Here is a 19,106-nt window from a genome sequence, read left to right on the forward strand (position 1 = left end):
ATGTAACAAAGGAATCAGTCAATTGTGAAAATGATCAGCAGATTAACTGATAATGAGAAGGATCGTCCAAACACAGACTAACACAGTCCGAAACCCAAGAATTTTTTTTAAATGACTTAAATTATTAATCAATTATCAAAACATGTGGCAATTCAATCGACTGATCAATTAATTGCCTTATCATTGCATCACTACTATCACAGATTGTAATTTTTTCTGTTTTAATAATTGTTTGAACTTCCTTAAACACCGTTTTACTGGCTACTGAATCTTTACATTAGCAGCTACTGTAACGGCCTAATTCCCCCAGAGGGGTCAATAAAGATTCACCACATCTTATCACCCTCAGTGCTCCGTTTGTGCAGTATAAGTCTTATCGCCAGCTGACTCTCTGCTGCTACTGTGATGAGTCATGAGATTTTGATGATATCACATGGCGTTACATGGCTGCAGTTACACAGATGGGATATGGAAAGAAAAAGGGGGATTATTGGCAAAGATTAAAAAAAAAAAAAGGCGATAAATTGAATATGAATTTAGAAAAACCACTGAATTCAACAGAAGCACATGGCAAACAGAAGAGTAATAATAATACTATAGTAATAATACTGTGAGAAGGGTTTGTTACCAATTCAAATTGTGAAAAAAAAAAAGTCTGAATAATAATTATAAACATTTGTCAGGATTTCCTGGTTCTGTTTTGTATGGTTGTGAATTAAATATCTTTGGATTGTGCGCTGCTTGTTGGACAAATGACCAATACTGTTGCAGATTCATTTTCTGGCCATCAAGAGATAATGTCATCAACAAACAGCTTAAAAGATTATAATTAAGACTGTATACATTAGAGAAGCTCATTTTTTTTTTTGTTTACCTTTCGTAAAACAAAGGTTGTAATTTTATCTGGTCGTATGGCTATTGGTGAGAGAAAGTAATACATTTTTAAGACATAATTTCAAACTGATCACCAGTTTATCCGACTAAGTTACCATTTTCTTTCAATTCATTGTTCATTTGAATCACCAAAAAAGCTTGACATGTGGACAGTGAGTCAGAGGTGTGGAACGAGGCGAGGGGCCTAGCTGAGGGTGCTTGGTGAACTTGTATGTTAAGAATTAAAATACATTTAAAATGATAACAGTTAGGTAAATATCTATTGATTCTCCCTGTACATCGCGTTCATTTTGGAGTTTAACTTATTAAATGTTTCTATATGTACATAAAGGCGAGTTTAATTTTGAAAATCCTGACCGGAAGCCCTTATTCTTACAATGAAACACTCTTTCAGAGGGAAGATTCTATTGGTCACGAGGGGGCGGGATAATGAGCCCATATTTGGAAGCTGAGCGGTTGAAACATTTGAGTGACAGCTGGGCGAGCCAGTAGCCAGCCAGAACAGAAACTACTGTTGCCTGCCAGAACCAGCAGGCAAAGTACTGTAGTTTTGTTCGCGGTTGGGCCTAAATATCCTGACTACCTCTTAATCAACCTGCAGTCATATTAAAATGTATTAGTCCCCGTGAATAATAATAATATGATTTATGTGCAAATAAATCAGAATATTAACACTTGTGAAAATTCCAGGGCGTGATTGACGTAGAGGATATGCTTGTTTACGATTTACCAACAAAGTGTAAAACCCCCGTGTAAAACACATTAGCTACCTTCCAGTCCAAAAATGCAACAGATCAGCCACAATTTCAGTAAAATATTCACCTAATTCTCTAAGTAGTTTGATGATATTGCACAACAACAAAGCAAAGTACAGCTACTAAAATACCCCAATAAACAACCCTTTATACTTACACTTTCCGTCACCTTCTCGTTGACCGTAGGCAAAGGAGTTTTTGTTGACATCTTTTAATCGTCCTTCCTTTTACCAGTCGCCGTCTGATGTCCGAAATCCACCGACACCTTCTCAGCCGAAAAATGAAATTATTGCTTTGCTTTGCAGCTCTCTCCGGGGAAACAGTCTCAGCATGGATCGTGACAATTTTCAAACCAGACCGGACGTGTTAAGAGCCGAGCACCTGAACTGTTAAACACCGAAAAGAAATGAGCATAATAATCTTATGTTCAATATTTACATGACGCGTACACACCGTTCATGGCCCGTGTTCAAACGAAATCAGTGTCCGTTTGCCCGTTTGGGTTTGACTCAGTGTAGCTTACTAAACTAACGTTAAGGCGCTGTCGGTCGCCACTTCCAAAAATCGCCCCAGGCTTTTTTTTCTCACAAAAATAACTCTGTCTAGAAACAAGCCATGGCGTCGAGTGTCACCGGTGGGTATTTCTTGGAGGGATTCAAACGGTTTCGGTGGCTGAAATACTCGCCGTCGGCTCGGTTTCTTCCATCTCCGGCGGCCCAAAGTGAAGCTGGTCTGTCTGTTTTAGGTGGGACCAAAATGGCTACTCAGCGGCTGGGCTGGATTAAGCTACCTTCACGGACCCCTCCCAGACTCCGACATCAGAATATTTCATGAGCTGTCGAACAACCATTTGTTGTCAGAATTTTTTCCTCCATTAGTCGATAAAAAAATAATTAGTTGTTAAAATTTAGTGGTAAAATGTCAAAAAGAATGATAAATAGTCATATTGCAAATATATTTCGATTGTTTTTTTTTTCTCGATTTGTCATTTAAAATTCATTATTGGTTAAAATTTAATAGTTGTAAAATTTCAAATAAATCGACAGGTAGGGCTGCAACTAACAATTATTGTTGTTATCAATTAATCTCCTGTGGAGCTGCTTTGTTGCAGCCCTACTCACCAGATTATTGTCTCAATTAATCACTTTGTATATAAACATCAGAAAATAGCTAATTCAAAGTTGATGTATTCAAATAGCTTGTTTATAAAAAAAACAGAGAAAAGAAGCCTATCCTCACATCAGTTAGTCATTAGATAGTTGCAGATTACTTTTCTGTTGATTGTCTAATTAATATGTAATAAGATTCAATTAACTCCGCGACGAAGTAAATCAATGTAATTTTTTTGACATTTTTAGGCCAAATTAGGTTTCAAAGCTAAACTGAAAGGGAAGTAGATTTGTCCCCCAGATACGACACAATAATAAATGTGTATTACATTTATTTACAGAATATATCATTCAAACAGTTAGATTACAATATTAAATGTTGAATTTCATAGTTTTTAATAAATGATTGGAAAATTTACAGCTTTTTTTTACTAGCTAGTTGAAAATGTCTTAGCAGGGTAGGATGTTTGAACTCATGACCTCTATTCTACAATTAGTTACCATGTCATTCCATGTAGTAAGTAGGCAAGTAAATCTTTATCTTTAAAGCTGCAAATGAAAACATACAACGCCAAAGGAAAACATAAATAAACCAAAAAAAAAGAAAAAAATATACAAAAAAAAAAAACAACAAAGAGAAAACAATCAATGCAAGGAAGTGTCAATAAAATGTTTTTGGGAAAAGATGAAATCCACATCTATGCAATACCCACAGTCGGATTTGGTGTCATGAAATGTGGTTATAATTTCCCGACAGCACATGAACGTAGCATGAGTGTCCAGCTGAACGGGTGGAGGAAGTGAGGAAACCGGCTGACCTCAGTCCCATTGGACCAAAAAGTACAGAGAGGACTGTCATCATCCAGGAGGAAACGTCTCTATGGGAATTTATTTGGCTTCAATGGGAAACGTTTTTTTTTTCTGTTCATGCACGAATTCAAATATTAAAGGGAGGAAACTCGGGATAACGAGACATTAACCCTCCTTTCATTCTTTACGTGAATAGGCAGTTTGTGAATCGTGTCTTACGCATTTTTTGACGTTTAGCCTACTTACATTTATCACTCGGGTAAAGTTTTTTATAGACTCAGATTTACATTCTATGCTGAGTTTTATTTGTTTCCCAATAAATCCTGAATCATGAATGAATTAAAAGTGACATAAGTAAACAAATGATGTCATAAGTTGTGCCTATGTGTATTTATTTAATACTTTTTCCTTTATTTTGCCTCACATAAGAAATTATTACAGCTGATTTTTTTCCTGTGGACTAAGTGAGTGGGGATGAAAATAAACCATAAAACAACTAATTTCTGCAGTTTTGTCTTAAATATAACTTCTAAGACTCCTCAATAATGTCTTTAGAGACACGTGACGTAATATTTGATTCATGTAAAAGACGGTTAACGTGGAAGATTATGATTTGTGGATGAATCTGAAAATGAATTTCACACATTATCTACAAATCTCATCTTGAATAACTAATAACTGATTGGCCCCTCATGTACCTCTTTATTCAAGGCAAGTTAAAAAAAAAAAAAACTGCATATATTTAGCATAGAGATGCAACCACTTTCATTTTTGGTTGATTATTCCCTCCAGTAATTTCACATATTAAACTTGCTTATGTCCACCAAACAGACCAAAAACTCAAACATTTGCAGTTTAATATTACAGAAGTCTAAGGAAATCAGCAAATATCCACATTTAAGAATCTAGAACCAGTGAATTTTTGGCTTTTTTGTTTGGGTTTTTTTTTGTTTTTATTTTTGTCGGTATTTCATTTTCTGTCCAACTCAATATTTGAGCTGTAATTTGGAATTTGATTTTGATTTTGCAAGTTCCCAATCAATAACATTTTGTACAACCTGTGTGTGTCTGTACAGAACACACATCATGAGCCAAGCCATTCGCCATTTCTAATCAAACTTCTCAAAAAGGAAAGAGAAAACAATGACTATCACAAAGTAAAGGATATGTGGTGGATAGCAAAACATTCATTCTTTATTGACTGGAAAAATACAGGGACCAAAAAAAAAAAAAAAAAAAAAAAAAAAAAAAAAAAAAAAAAAGTGCAGTCAAAATGATCCCCCAAAACACCCATGATTAAAACTCCCAAAGCGACTTCATTTCATCAACTGAATAGATCTCAAAATTACAGAGTTAATGTGCAGCAAGTAAAGCGCTATGTTAAGTCATGCCACAAAGCAGAGGAGGGCTGCAGGATTGGGGCGGGAAGAAGGATGAGGGTGGTGGGGGCAGGTAGTAAAGGAGGGAAAGGCCAGCCATTTAGGTCTTACAGGGCATCGTGAGTCAAAGCCACAACACAAGAAAAGCATCATCATCATCATCATCATCATCATCATCATCCTCCGAGTCTCTCAGATCGCATCAATGTCAATGTCGTCCTCTTCTTTTTCAGGCGTGTCTGGTTTCACAGTCTCCACTTTGAGCTCGCGGGCAGAGGACGAGTACACCACCTGAGGACAGCGTTAAAAACACGCAGTTCAACACACATGAAATCAGCTCGGCTCTACAAAGGAAGGCCAGCGAAGCCAGCGGTGCGACATTAGAAGAGCCACTTCAGATAAAAGTAACTTCTAAAGTCATCTACATCCATTACCTCTACATTCTCATCATCTTCCTCCTCCTCTTCCTCGCTGCCCTCGCTCTCCTCCTCTGCCTCCTTCAGCCATTTGACAAAAGGAGCAGCCTTGGCGTGGATCTCTTTTGCAAGTTCCTTAGAGACGTACTTCTTAGAAACCTGGTGGAGAAAAAGAGTCAGTCATTCAGGTTGTAACAGCTCAGATTAAATACAATGACAATCTAAGTGTTTGTACTGTGGATTAATGACAAAAGATTATCAAATGTGATATTTAATCCACATTATTAGTGTCTGTGATTTAAAGACGTATTGCTTTTTATCAAAAACATGGCTACTTAACTACAGTTACAAGGAAAACTAGGTGTTGAATGTCCACTGTTTACACAAAAACAATTAGCAAGTTATTATCGGATACAATAAGAAATTATATTTATACAAAATTTCAAGGCATATTGGAGTATATATATATATATATATGATATGATTCACAGTTGGATATTTTAGGATTTTATCTTAGTCATGTCACTCCTAGTAATACAAGTGTAAAAATGATATCATTACCCTGTTATTGTATTAAGTTCAACACTCCTACAAGCCAAAAACCTGCTCTAAAACTGACACTGAACTGACACCAACTGATACCAGGATCTTTGCATTAGTTGAACCTGTAGACACTCCCACACCCACCTTCTCTGCCCAGGCGAATATGACGTCCTCCTCCAGCAAGTCAGCGTCGTACAGGTCTTTGAGGATGATGGGAACCCGCGGCAGGAGCTGGACCTGATGCAGCTTCACGACACACTCGAAGCCTCCCAACAGATACTTCTGGGCCTTTTTGTTGTTGTGGCAGAACTGAGGGGAAATTAAATCAAAACAGTCAGGGGAAGAAAATCCAACACTCTCTCTGATGTCATGAGGAGTAAAATAATCTGACGTTACATTTGATCTACGGAAATGTAGTGAAGGAAAAAAAGAAAATGAAGTTTCAGTTTTCGTTTCACCTGGGCCCAAGAATAGATCGAAGAAAACCACAGTCACGCATCATCCAACTCACCCGCAGGAAGTGGCGCTTGTACTTCTTGATCTGGTCGCGAATGTTCTCGTTGAAGAGCAGCTCGCTGAGGATGAGGGGGCCCATGGCCTTCACATCCAGACGCTCCGCCTCCGCCAAGATCTCCTTTTCAGCCCCGTCGATGGTTCCACTCTCCTTCTTTTGCTGGAAGAGGAAAGAAGAAAACAAGATTTTTTTAAGTGGCTTTTGTTAATTTTAGATGAACAGAAAATTTACAAACACTCTTCCTCCCTTCCCCAAAACTCCAAAACTTTAAATTAAAGACAGAAGTGTGAAGTGCCTCAATGTTTATTTTTTTTCAATAGATATTTGAAATACCTTGTCTTCATTTAATTCATGCTAAAAGAATTAGCCAGTTTGTCAACTGCTCAATAAAAAGGCTTTTGATCAAATTTGACAACTATCACTTATTAAATAAAAATATTGAAGTTATTAAGTCATAGCTCCACTAATGAGAAGTGGAAAAAGAAGCTGTTTTCGTCCATTTCAGCTCATAATTTTGATACTTTTGGATTTTTGGTGCTCGGTTTAAACTGGATGACAGGATAAGTAAGTAAGCCCAGTTATCAATCAGCAGTCAGGGATTCTTACTTTCACAAAGTTGTAGAACAGGTTGACCCTCTCCTCCAGGGGTTTCTCCAGGTCCTCGCTGAGCGTCAGGTTCTTGGCGTGATCGCTGATCTCCTCCATCCGCCGCCTCTGCGCCTCCTCTGTGGTCTCCTCTGCCCAGTCCTCGTCGTCGTCGTCTCCGTCCTGACAACCAGACGCAGAGAGGGGTCAGACAAACTGACGAGTGGATGCAGAATCTTTATTTGTTTGTTTTCTATTGGGGGATCTCTCACACAGTAAATGTGAAAAAACATATTTTCTGTGATCAACAAAGGGAGGACATTTATTAGTAATTCTGTCAGAAATAAACCTTACTGGCAGGAAGACTGTTGGTACTTTTGACTAGAGCGAATCCTTGTGATTTGAGCTGACAGAATCTGCTATTTGAGGGCTTTGAGGAAACAAACTCAAAATGGCCTCTGGATGTGAGGGGACTAATAGCTTTTATTCAATTTGTGTTGAGTCAGCGCTTTCAAGTCCATTTAAAAGAATAAAGATGCACCTTATTGATACGTCAGCATGGGCTTTAAAATCACTAATACAGTGAATGGAAAAAGTATGCTCTGCATTGATTGGTGTGTGTCGGCTCAGGGTCTGGGCTCTGACTGGTCCACTACAACAGGTGGATTTTCTTTGAAGCTATTCTATAGCAGAAGTTCTCCAACCTGTACTGTGAATGTTTGAATGACGTTTTCAATATGGACAAGAACAACATAATTTGTGTCCTTCAGTTAAAACTGATTGTTCATAATTACATGAAGATCTGACCATATTGTATACAAGTTTATTCATAAATGGCGGTAATTCCAAAGGCTTCACTTACTTTTTCTGACCACTATATATCATACCTTCAAGTAGAGCTAATAATAAGGTATTGTTAAAAACCAATTAGTCTCCTCCATATGTTGAGACATGCATATTATTGACATATTTTGTATTTTCCAGCTACAGCTCTGTCTGTTAAAATCCATTTTCTATGCAGCAGTTTTTTCCAGATACCAGAAAAACATAAAACAGCCGGAGCAGCTAAATATGATAAAAAAAAGGTGGATTATCAACATAGCTAAACTACCAGAATCTTTGTTTGTGTGATTTTTTTTATGAATATTGGGTTTGTGGTGTTTCCCCACAATAAATCTAAATTAGTTTGGAGAATTTCCACAGCACTGGTCCACGCCTGTTAACATGGTTCCTGTGGCTGCACCTTGAACTACTGGCTCTGAACCATCATCGTGTGAATCTAACAGGATTTCCCAGCAGGACAAATATGAGTTTGAGAGGAATAAAGGTCAAAAATGAATAACAACCATAATTTTGTGGTGATCAGAGTGAACCAGTATGTGAATCATTTTATGAAACTTCACTCAATGCAGAGTACATTTAAAAAAAAAAAAAAAAAAAAAAAAGTGGCACTGGACTATGCAACGCTGATTGTGAATCCTGTTTGTGTACTCGTGACTAAAAACAAACATCGGCTCTTAACTAGGTCGTCGAACTCGTGACCACAGTGTCTGAGAAACCATATGGTGAGGTCTTTATAAACTCTGCAGTTTAGGGAGTGTGTGATATTGAGCCCATCTTGGTGGGTCAAAAAGCACAATCAGAAAGCTGGCAGGGCAAGATAACCCACCACAGCCTGAGGGGCGTCAAAGTTGTCGTGGTTCCCAGCCTCGCCACTGCCAGAGCCATTCTCCTTGTCCTTCTTGCGGTTCTTCTTCTCCTTCTCTTTCTTTACAGATGCAGATCCACTCTCATTGCTCTCTGTTGTTGGAGAAGGGGAATAATCATATCATAATTAAAGCAGGTGTTGGATTTACTGCTGCCTGAGTGCAAATTGCACTGCCAAAACTGCTTATGTTGATGCCAAAGTGTAACGACAAGAACAGACAAAATCTCACCTGGTGGGTTTTTGAGGATGAACGTGCAGAGTTTGTGTCTGGTGTCTAGCATGCCGCGGTTTCCACAGGCCTTACAGGAAGTGCCAATGGTTTGTTTCTTGGGATTGACATGCTGCGAGGACGAATAAAAGATTGTTAGATCTAAAAAGCAGCTCCACAAGTCAAATAAACACTGAGGAAATCGCTGCTTTATTAAGTTAAAATGTTTTTCTTTCAGGGTCCATTAACTTGTGAAATTACAATAAAAGCTTTTTCTCCCAGACTTGCGTTACAGATGCTGTGAGACATTTACCAGATCAGTTTCAGGGTTGTCACACTCGGTACACAGCACAAATTTTCTGATGAACCCATCAAGCATGTCCTGCAACTTGTTCGCCTCGTGGGATCCGTTGACGATGTAACGGTCGTTTTTGGTATCAAACTGGGTCTGAGCGCCGAGTTCACAACCAAAAAACTTGGTCGGGTCTGTGGAGGAGAACAGAAATGACATCAGAGATCACAGTGAAGTTAAAAAACATCACAGTTTGTGTTCATGTAACCAAACAGTCTTTTTGAATATTAAAAATCATATTTTAGATTCCTGGAAGTTTGTCTATCTTCTGTTGCTTTATCGACACAAATGTCATCCTGTAAAATAACAGGAAAAAAATTAAAGTGACAGCAGTGCTATCATGGCGAAGCAGTGTTATTTTGGGTGTTCACCTCCAAAATATCCTGTTTCCTATTCCTTATATATTTTGGTCCTGACTTGGAAAACCAATGTATTTATTTACAGCTTAATTTCACACTTATTAACACTGACCTTTCCTCCACTCAACATCCTCAACCTGAGATGACTGATGATTGGTGGTGTGCTTGATTTAAGTGTTTTTACTTAACCCCTTGACATTGTTTGAATGAATAATAATTCAGAAGTGATAAAGGAGAAATGTAAATAAAGCTTCATAAGAGAAAACCCAGCATATTTTGGTGCCGACAGGCAGCTCTTCTGGTTTTTGGTTGATGGTGCTGGCAACAACTGTCTTTTCCACAGATTGTGGAAAACCAGCCATGTGGCAGGGTAAGAAAAACAGAAGATGACACAACACTGGTTATTACTTACATGTTGGAGGCCTGTTCAATGCCTTTGCAACATCAACCATGTTGACAATAACTGTCTTGATTCCATTCCCTTTGCCTTCAACCTGAATGGAAGATAAAAAACTGTTAGGGGAAATTACAGCGTTTCCAGAAGATGTTGTTCTTTCTACTTCTGTAATGACATTTCTGAGAACTTGAACATGTATAAACTATTGTTAAAAATCTGTGACTGCAAGCCATTTACCTTGGCAATCAGACGGGGCATCTTGTAGCGATAGAACTGGTCTGACACGCTGCGGTTGACGTTGACAGACATTTTGGCTGGATGTTAACACTATCAGTAAGATAAAAGGATCTTGGTTGGGGATTTTTCGGGATCTTCTGTCTGGAAAAGAGGGGATGACATAAACGACTGCAAGCGTGCTCGGTCTCTGACATGAAAAACGTTGTGCCGCTGTGGCCGCAAGCTCCTTGCTTGAAGGCTAGATTTCCACCACACAGGTTCCAACGGCTGCGCAACAGCTCTAAAAGAGGAGAGGGACAAAAAAAAAAAAAAAAAAAAAAAAAAACTGTCAATATTTAATAAGGAAAGGTTTTAAAGAGTAGCTTCATATGTGTTCTAACCAACTTTCCAAAAACCGACTCTTTTCCAAGCAAAAACAAATTCTGATTTTTGCTTCTCTAACATGAGGATTTGCTGCTTCTCTCTGCTCTATATCAGAGTAAACTGAATCTCTCAGGTTTTTTATTTTAATGGCAAAGCCATTAATACAAATATAATTGACAGATTAAATCAATTATGACAATTAACTTGAGTTGTGGGCCTAATTGTGCACCTATGACTTAAAGCAAAGTGGTAGTTTCCCAGTTCCATATGAGTAGGTAGGTCGTCAAGTCTGTTCCAGTTGTTAGTGAAGAACCTGTAATATAATTACAGGATTTTAATAACTGATTATATCAAAACCACCTCCTAATAAATTAAATAAGAAACAGGTTCAAGTGCCCATTCTTATTCAAAAACTAAAAGCTCAGGGGAGACTGTGACAAAGGTTTTGTTGTTGTTTGACAGCTTATAAAACTTAAAAAGAAAAAAAAAAGAGGAAAAAAAAAGCATAACATTGTGGTTGCAGCACAGATTATATAATTTATTTTATAATGAAAGTGGTCTGTACTCTAGACATATGACAGTCCACAAAAATAGAATAAAACCGATTCCTGTGGTGCATGTTCACTCTTGACTGACTGGCACTATTCAGCCAGGCCAGTCTGAGTTATGACAGGGGATACAAGATCCAGAGACTCTCAGACAGCTGTGGGATATTCAGAGTCCCTTGTGCAAATATTTCTCAACTTAAACAAGTCTGAACATACATTCCTGCATTACCAGGCTGATTTACAAATATGAAAAGGCTGGGTTCAAACCTCTGCACTCAGAAAATACTGCAAATCCAGCAAATATCCATGTGATCCAACAGCGAGCAAGCAAGCTCAGCAGATTAGTCCAAAGAGGAAAAATAAAACCCAGCCACAAAACTGGATGCTTTCCCCAGCTTTTGTGGCCATATACATACAAAAAAAGCCCTTTGTCTTACATGAGGGCCTCTGGCTTTAGTCACATAAGGCCTGTTCTTTTTAATAGGTCACAAACAGGAGGCCTAGCAGCTGCCAAACTCCCCCCTCACTGTCTCTCTCTCTCTGCTGACGGCTTTGATATCAACTCCCCAGTCTGTAGGATGTCAGGGTGATTCCACATGAAATGACTCACAACTGGCTTGTCAGTGGCACCGTGGAGTCCGAAGCTGAGGTGAATCAGAAGGGCAGAGGTCGAGACTATTTCAGGGGGAGGCTAGTTAGCTTAGCTTGATGCTTGGTGCAGAGTGCGTCATACAGTCACTGCACACGAGTGACGGGACTGGGAGACGCCATTTTGATACAGTGGCACAGAAAACATGACATATTGCACAATAAACACAGAGAAAAACACAACCAGGCACCACACATCTCACCAAACATTTAAAGACAGATCATAAACTGTGCCAAAAACTCACCGTTTTCGCAAAACAAAGACATAAACACAACGCTGATCGTCCAAGAGCCGCAGTGAACGGTGGTGGATGGCTGGTGCTGGTGTTGTATTGATTGCAGCAGGGGTTCTTAATGGTTTTGTGGCTCCCGAAGATGCACAGTTAAACACCCGAAAGCGTCCAAACGGTGCAGGTGCCAGGCTCGGAGACAGAGGGAGGGTTTCTGGAACGTCCTCGGGGTTTTCGGGGGGACCTTTCGAGAGAAGAAGCGTATTGTTATCCCACACAATCTAGCGGACTAAAAACGCTAACGTTAGCATCATCGGGTGTGACAGCCGTTTGTCGTTCACATAACTATCATTTCAACGATACTATGCTAAACAATCCTCAAATGTTCCATTAGATAACGCACCCTGAATGTAACGCAGCTCAAATGAGAAGCTAACTGGCTAAAGTTAACCTTACACGTGTTTCATCACCAAATTTCCCCGGAAAAAAAAATCAAACAAATTATATTTGAATATAAATGTGGTGATGCCACTAAATACTACGTGTACATACAGCTTCGCCGTTAGCGTTGTCCGTTATAAAATCGCATAACGTGATAACTCCAGGAAATAGTCCGAACCCAGATGCTATAGCGACGCCAGTTAATAGCCGAGCGTTGTCGACGCAGTCCGGTGATGGTAATGTAATTAAGTAGTATCTTTAACAACTGGTTAGCTAGCTATAGTTTCTCGATGGAAATACGAACATTGGTGTGAAATCCACGTCAGGCCAGGCCGACGAAAAGCGATGATTTAATTTCGGACCTTACCTCTCGAATGTTCTGCGAAGCACTGTTACTCACGGTGCTTTTACTGACGATGTCAAACTCACAGATAGAAAACGGTCAGCCCCTTCCGGTGGTATCATTGACTTCAAATTAAAGGTCCGCTTTCCTCGTGCTAGTAAATGTACACAATTCCTTTACGATACTAAATGTGGGACTTTAATGAGCCACTTTGCGAGGTATTTCAGCGTCATAAAATAATGTCAGATCTGTAATCTAACCTAGGACGGGTAATGAGACAACACGCCCCTAAGGCACAGACATGTAAAAGCCTACCCCGCACCCCTCCTCTACAGGGGCATGACACCCAGACTGGCCCTCTAACACATTGGGCCCCGCCCTGGGCTCGGTAAGCACGTTTAGCAATCCATCCATTGATTGCAACCGTTTAATTCACTGTAACCGTGACGACAAGTTTTATATTCTTTACTTTGAAAATGAAAAAGGAAGTATTATATCTTGCTTGACTCACCCAATGATATCCTCTGTTCTCATTGGCTGACGGCGTGACGTTGTACGTGCGTAGGCGCTTCCTCAACTTGACTCGCAGAAACAGCAAAATAGAAGATGGTGAGTATGAAATGGCGAAAAGGCCACGATTTCCCACATTTGCAGCCCGCGTTTCGAGCATTTGGCTTGCGAGATGTTTTCCTAGACTAATTGTGGACGCTAGGAGAGCGACATCGCGGTTTTTCGTGTGACCACATAGTCTAAATATCAGGGTTTTGTTTTTTTAGTGAAGCTCCATTCCGAGATGGATCAACGGTCACATGACAGCTGAGCAGTTTAGTCCCCCAAAATCAGTTCAGCAATCTGCAAGTCACTCTTTTCATTTGCACAATGTGTCTCAGTTTGTCATGTTCATTTATCAACCACCCGTGTTTTTCTGTTTTATTGATATCGTGACATTTTTTTCACTTTTTCCTGTTTGTCAACCAGTTAGCTATCAGGGCTAACAGGCTAACAGCTACTCTATCTTATGAGGCACCCTCCCTGTGCAGCAATAATGATGTTTGTCACTCAATATTTAACCACAACTGGACGTTAAACCATTTCTGAGTAAATACAGTTACTTAGGAAAAAAATGTTGAATTACATTAGAACCAAAGTTGCACATTATTCATTCATTCTCTGTTTTTCTGTGTCCTATCTAAATTTTTCTTAGGTTGGACAGCAGTTATGAGCAGGGCTGCAATTAAACATTATTTTCATTATCAATATATCTGCCAATGACTTTTTCCATTAAAAGATTAGTTTTTTGGTCTATGAAAGTCTCATCATAGCTTCCCACACTCCAAGAGGACATCTTCTCATGTCTATTTTGTCTCAATAGTCCAAACCTCCAAAACATTCAGTTTGCAATTTTATAAAACATAGAAAACAGAAAATCTTTATACTGGAGGAGCAGGAACAAGCACATTTTTGGCATGTAATCTTTCTAATCGATTACTTGACTAATCGTTTCAGCTTTAATTTGTACAAACAACATGTTTAGGATCAATTTGAATCTGCATAGCTTGTTGATTGTGACTAAATTCCAGTCAGCACTTTGATTTGCTTCACCACATGATTTTGCATTTGCTCACAATCAGTCAGGTGACTACAGTATTTTTTGCTTTATCATTATCACTAACCATCCACCATTAACAGTTGATTCAACCACATTGTTGTTTAACTTTTCTTATTTGTTTTTGGATGATTAATATCTGTCTACTTAATCCATTCACTTTTTAATTTCTAATTTCAGTTTTTCCCTCTTGTCCCAACTCTTTCTTGTCTTTTTTTTTTCTCTTTGTATTTTTTCCCCAATCTTTGATCATGCCTCGTGTCATTCTCTCCACACACACCCTGCCTTCCTCCCTGTCTCACCCGCTCCCTTTCCCCTCCACCCCAAACTCCCCCTTCCTTGCGTGTCTCCAATCAACCAGACTGGTCACCGGGTAAGTGCCCTCTGCTCTGTGTTGGATCCCTGTTTTCTGCTTACTCTTCTGCTTGCCACACTAACATGGGATTTGAATTGGGATTGCAAAGCTGTGGAGGTCTGCTGTTTCTGCGTCTCACAGCGCAACCGTGCAGTGATCTCTGCAAAGATGCTTTAATGATACTTTTTCTCAGCTGTTGTCCTAAACAAAAAAACTTACTCATGACTCATTTAGCCAAATAAATACAGATTTAAGACAGCAGTGAACATAAAGCTTCCATATTAGTTTTCTATAGCTTTTTAAGAAACCTGTGGCACAGGTAGGAGTAATATTCCTTAAGATGTTTTACGAATTAAATGTAGCATTTTTCCCTGAATGAAGGTTTTCCAATTCAGATGCTATTAGAAGGCCTGATTTTAGCAGTTGTTGGGTGAGATTAAAGCCAATTAGGATTTATTTTGCTCGAAAAACAGGAATAAAAATTGATTGAGATTTAGTTACTCAAACAAATGAAATACTCAGCAGTGAGTTGACGATGCATGTGTATGAAGTGACAAAAAATATTCCTATAATCGCAAACATTTAACCTTTGTCCCTCACTCACAGTTCCTGGTTTGTCTCAGAAATTCACCAGTTTTTCAGCTAATCTGATATTCGGTGTACGATGAGACCTTGAAATGTAGGTTTGTTACTCACCACAGTAGTAACTACTACTACAACTAATATTTGCAGAGTCTGTGTTATAGCCACTGGAGTTGTTATTTATTATGAGACCCTCAGGTTTGTTGGTGTTTGATTCTTTTTGACTCCTTATATCCGTATGTCATATATCTGTTATTGAGTGTCTGAAATCCAACTGTGCCGTCAGTGCACATTTTTCCACTATTGTCTGTTTTTGGAATAAATAAGGAGAAACATTCAACACTCAGTTTGAATTCAGACAATCAATAGAGCTTTTTACTTACAAACATTGCTTATCTACAAGTTTGAGCTTCATGAATTTACCCTGATGTTTATCCACTGTACCAAATGAATCTGGAGAATGTTGTTGTTCAGGTGCAGTAACATAAAACGGGACACTATTTGGATGGTTTTAATGATAACTAACAGAGGAGTACAGTGGTTCTGGTGGAGTGTGTGTGCACAATCCTCTACTGCAGAAATGACCAGCGGCGTCCTGCAGTGCTCTGTCTCAGCCAACTTCTTCTTTCAATGTTCAGATGCCACAACACACAGTCTGCACTCTCCCAGTGCTCATCAGTTGGTAACTAACCTGTCTGTGTGTGTGTGTGTGTGTGTGTGTGTGTGTGTGCGTGCGTGCGTGCGTGCGTGTGTGCGTGTGATACTATCAGTTGGTCCTGGTGTTAGGTGACCTGCACATCCCCCACCGGTGCAACACCCTGCCAGCCAAGTTCAAGAAGCTGTTGGTCCCGGGGAAGATCCAGCACATTCTCTGCACAGGAAACCTCTGCACCAAGGAGAGCTATGACTACCTGAAAACCCTCGCTGGAGACGTCCACATAGTCCGAGGAGACTTTGACGAGGTCTGTATGTGTTTGTAGACAAGTCACACAGGGATCTGCTCGTCCTCAAAAATCCCACAAAGCATTGAAATCAGATTCTTAAAGAAAGGCCTCAGGAGGACTCAAGGTTTCTTTCATCAGAGTTAGGGATAAAGATTAATTCTGTCCCTTATAAAACAATTAAATGCAGAAGAGGCACTCAAGGGCAAGCAGCATGTATCATATGAATTGGGCTGACAGTGTGGGTGCGAAATGAATATTTTAGTAGCTGACTGCACACAGGTCGGTGTGGAAAGTCTCTAAGTCAGCAGGAGACATGCTGCTGTTATTTCAGATTCAGTAAAAAATAAGAAAGGAAAAAGAGGGGGGATCTGAGGATAAATACAAAGCTAAAAAGCCAGAATTTATGCAGCTGAATATTTAATTGCAAGGGGGAAGGGAACGGATCTCTTGCAGGTACTAAAGACTAATTGCTGTGTAATGAAATTGTAATTACTCCCTCCTCGCAAACTGAGTTTTTGAACCACAGCTGATTTCACTGTTTGCTGTGTCATGTTAAACCTGTGCACAGGGGTTGCTGCTAACCATTATTTTTATTATTGATTACTGCTTATTATCTTTTCGTTAATCAATGATTCGCTTTGTTATTGAAATGTCAGAAAATAGTGAAAAATGCCCGTTATAGCTTCCCACACCCCACAGTGACATCTCATCTTCAGACTTCTTGTCCGACCAGCTGTCCAAAACCCAGAGATATTACGTTAATCAACTAATTGATCATTGCATTTCTACAGTGCATATCACAGTTTTCAGTCGTAGATGATTCAGAGCAAGTGTATTGTGAGTAACCCTCATTGTGCTTGTGTTTTTGCCCCTTTCTCTTCCCTCCTGCCCCCTCTCAGAACCTGAACTACCCGGAGCAGAAGGTGGTGACAGTTGGCCAGTTTAAGATCGGTCTCATCCACGGCCACCAGGTGATCCCCTGGGGCGACATGGCCAGCCTGGCGCTGCTCCAGAGACAGCTGGACGTCGACATCCTCATCTCCGGGCACACGCACAAGTTCGAGGCATTTGAGAACGAAAACAAGTTCTACATCAACCCTGGTTCTGCCACGGGAGCCTACAGCGCACTGGAAAGGTAGGAGAGCCAGATACACTGATGAAGCTCTGTTTGCTTTTTAAACAGGAGCTGCACAAATGCGCACTGCAGGCCCTCACACTCAGTCCTTGATGTTATTAAATGAGATCACAGTGTTGTTACAGATACTTCCTTTTTCCATTGTAGGATGTAACTCATATCTAATACCAATATGAACTTATAAGGATGACACGAACACACACAAAAATATAACCTTGTGTTAAGTTCTTCATTATTTACCACCCTAGAACTCACCTTGTGATCCATTAGATTAATCTTTGGAGCTCTTGTCGGGGTCCTGACTAGGGCTGCAACTATTTTTTAAAAATTTCTTAATCTGCTGATTATTTTTCTTGACTAATCAATACATTCTTTGGCCTATATAACATCACAGTTCAAAACCCCAGATATTCAGCTTACTATAATATTAAGACAAGAAAAATCAGCAATAGGAGAATGTACATATAGAAAACACAACAAAAACAGAAACAAAATTATTTATTATGACACTTTTTTGTGTGTATAAGAATAAACAGAAGAAGACGGACAGTTGGTTCTGGAGGAAACTGATTTCCAGTGTGACGTCCAGTACAACAGGTGTAACTGTAGAACAGACTGAGTATAATTACAGGCAGCCAGAGGTCAGGGGGCAGGAAAAGACCTGACCTAAAACACATCTGTCCTCTCTCCTTACAGCAACATCATCCCCTCTTTTGTATTAATGGACATCCAGGCGTCCACGGTGGTGACGTACGTTTATCAGCTGATCGGCGACGACGTGAAGGTGGAGAGAATCGAGTACAAGAAATCTTAAGGGATGTGACGGGGAGGAAGAGGAGACAGGGTTGGGTTAACGTGGCTCAGTTTATCATTTCATTCCTTTCCACCGGGGAGGGGGGGGGCAGCAGCAGCAGCAGCTCTCCCCCCACTCCTGCCGTCACCACAATGTTAATCCTGTAACAAACTGCTGAGTAAGTTAACTCTAAAAGACCTGTGTATTATATTGTTTATATGTCATCAGCATTTGCTTGATTCCAAGCCTTCATTTGGTAACTGTAGAGAATGCAATAACGTCACGTGTTTGTTATCAAAAGAAATATTTGGTGCCATTTTCTGTTTGTTTTTTTTTTTTAATTCTAACGCTCATGTCCTGTACATGTAATCAACAATACTTTAGCTCCATTTAGTCAAAGTTTCAGGCATTTTTTTCCCACAATAAAGATCTAATTTCACTCCATCTGTTGTTTCGTCTTCAATTACAGTCACAACAATAACACCCATGCTTACATGCTGTTGTAGACAGTAACATTCTGTGGCACAGTCCATGATTAACAATGTCATTTTGTTAATAAATTATACTCCAAGTAGGAAAAAACGAGTTTTTGTGAAATGGTGTTAACGAATCTAACATTTGATAACTGAGAACATTTCACAGTTACAATACACAACCAAAACTGCAGGGGCACAGTAAGGTAACTAAAGTGGCTTTGGAAAATCTACTGAAATATAAGAACAGTAAAAGGATCTGGGGTCTGTTCCTGAAGTCGACGGGCCGACTCAGCTCACCAGTGCAGAGATACAGCAGTGGACACTGGAGGCAGGAAGCTCAAAGTAAAAGAGGGAAAATCAGAGAATAACGAGGGTC

At 39.6% G+C, this 19,106-nt stretch overlaps 3 protein-coding genes across 20 annotated transcripts in view; 1 reads left to right on the top strand and 2 right to left on the bottom strand.

Annotated features, from left to right (window-relative positions):
• mark3a (MAP/microtubule affinity-regulating kinase 3a) overlaps nucleotides 1–2,412 on the bottom strand; it is a 52,524-nt gene extending 50,112 nt beyond the window's left edge. For 9 of the 17 annotated variants that reach the window (XM_023412969.2, XM_023412968.2, XM_023412965.2 and 6 more), the window contains exon 1: nucleotides 1,807–2,411. In XM_023412969.2, the coding sequence (XP_023268737.1) occupies nucleotides 1,807–1,857 (51 nt within the window). In that variant the 5' untranslated portion in view covers nucleotides 1,858–2,411. Of the gene's footprint in view, nucleotides 1–1,806 lie in introns of all 17 variants that reach the window. The other 8 variants (XR_015437670.1, XM_087175773.1, XM_023412962.2 and 5 more) reach the window with 1 other exon arrangement.
• Nucleotides 2,413–4,735: 2,323 nt separating this feature from the next.
• eif5 (eukaryotic translation initiation factor 5) lies at nucleotides 4,736–12,992 on the bottom strand. 2 transcript variants are annotated; one of them, XM_023412986.2, is made up of 12 exons: nucleotides 12,864–12,992; nucleotides 12,071–12,299; nucleotides 10,267–10,546; nucleotides 10,045–10,126; nucleotides 9,235–9,407; nucleotides 8,943–9,054; nucleotides 8,675–8,805; nucleotides 7,027–7,188; nucleotides 6,418–6,579; nucleotides 6,051–6,215; nucleotides 5,382–5,522; nucleotides 4,736–5,238 (listed from the first exon to the last, which is right to left on the bottom strand). In XM_023412986.2, the coding sequence occupies exons 3-12, from the start codon at nucleotides 10,336–10,338 to the stop codon at nucleotides 5,140–5,142; spliced, it is 1,299 nt and encodes a 432-aa protein (XP_023268754.1). In that variant the 5' UTR covers nucleotides 10,339–10,546; nucleotides 12,071–12,299; nucleotides 12,864–12,992; the 3' UTR covers nucleotides 4,736–5,139. The 2 variants fall into 2 exon arrangements, with proteins under 2 accessions (XP_023268754.1, XP_023268755.1); XM_023412987.2 differs by having other exon boundaries at nucleotides 12,801–12,914.
• Nucleotides 12,993–14,596: 1,604 nt separating this feature from the next.
• vps29 (VPS29 retromer complex component) lies at nucleotides 14,597–18,698 on the top strand (the record flags this gene model as incomplete). Its single annotated transcript, XM_023412999.2, has 4 exons — nucleotides 14,597–14,818; nucleotides 16,153–16,344; nucleotides 17,226–17,461; nucleotides 18,158–18,698. Coding segments are annotated over 4 exons (768 nt in total), but the record flags the coding sequence as incomplete, so codon positions are not given.
• Nucleotides 18,699–19,106: the final 408 nt, after the last annotated feature.

Source organism: Seriola lalandi, unplaced genomic scaffold (genome assembly GCF_002814215.2).
Source record: "Seriola lalandi dorsalis isolate HSWRI2012SDOR001 ecotype SW California unplaced genomic scaffold, Sedor1 jcf7180002054497, whole genome shotgun sequence".
Taxonomy (NCBI): domain Eukaryota; kingdom Metazoa; phylum Chordata; class Actinopteri; order Carangiformes; family Carangidae; genus Seriola; species Seriola lalandi.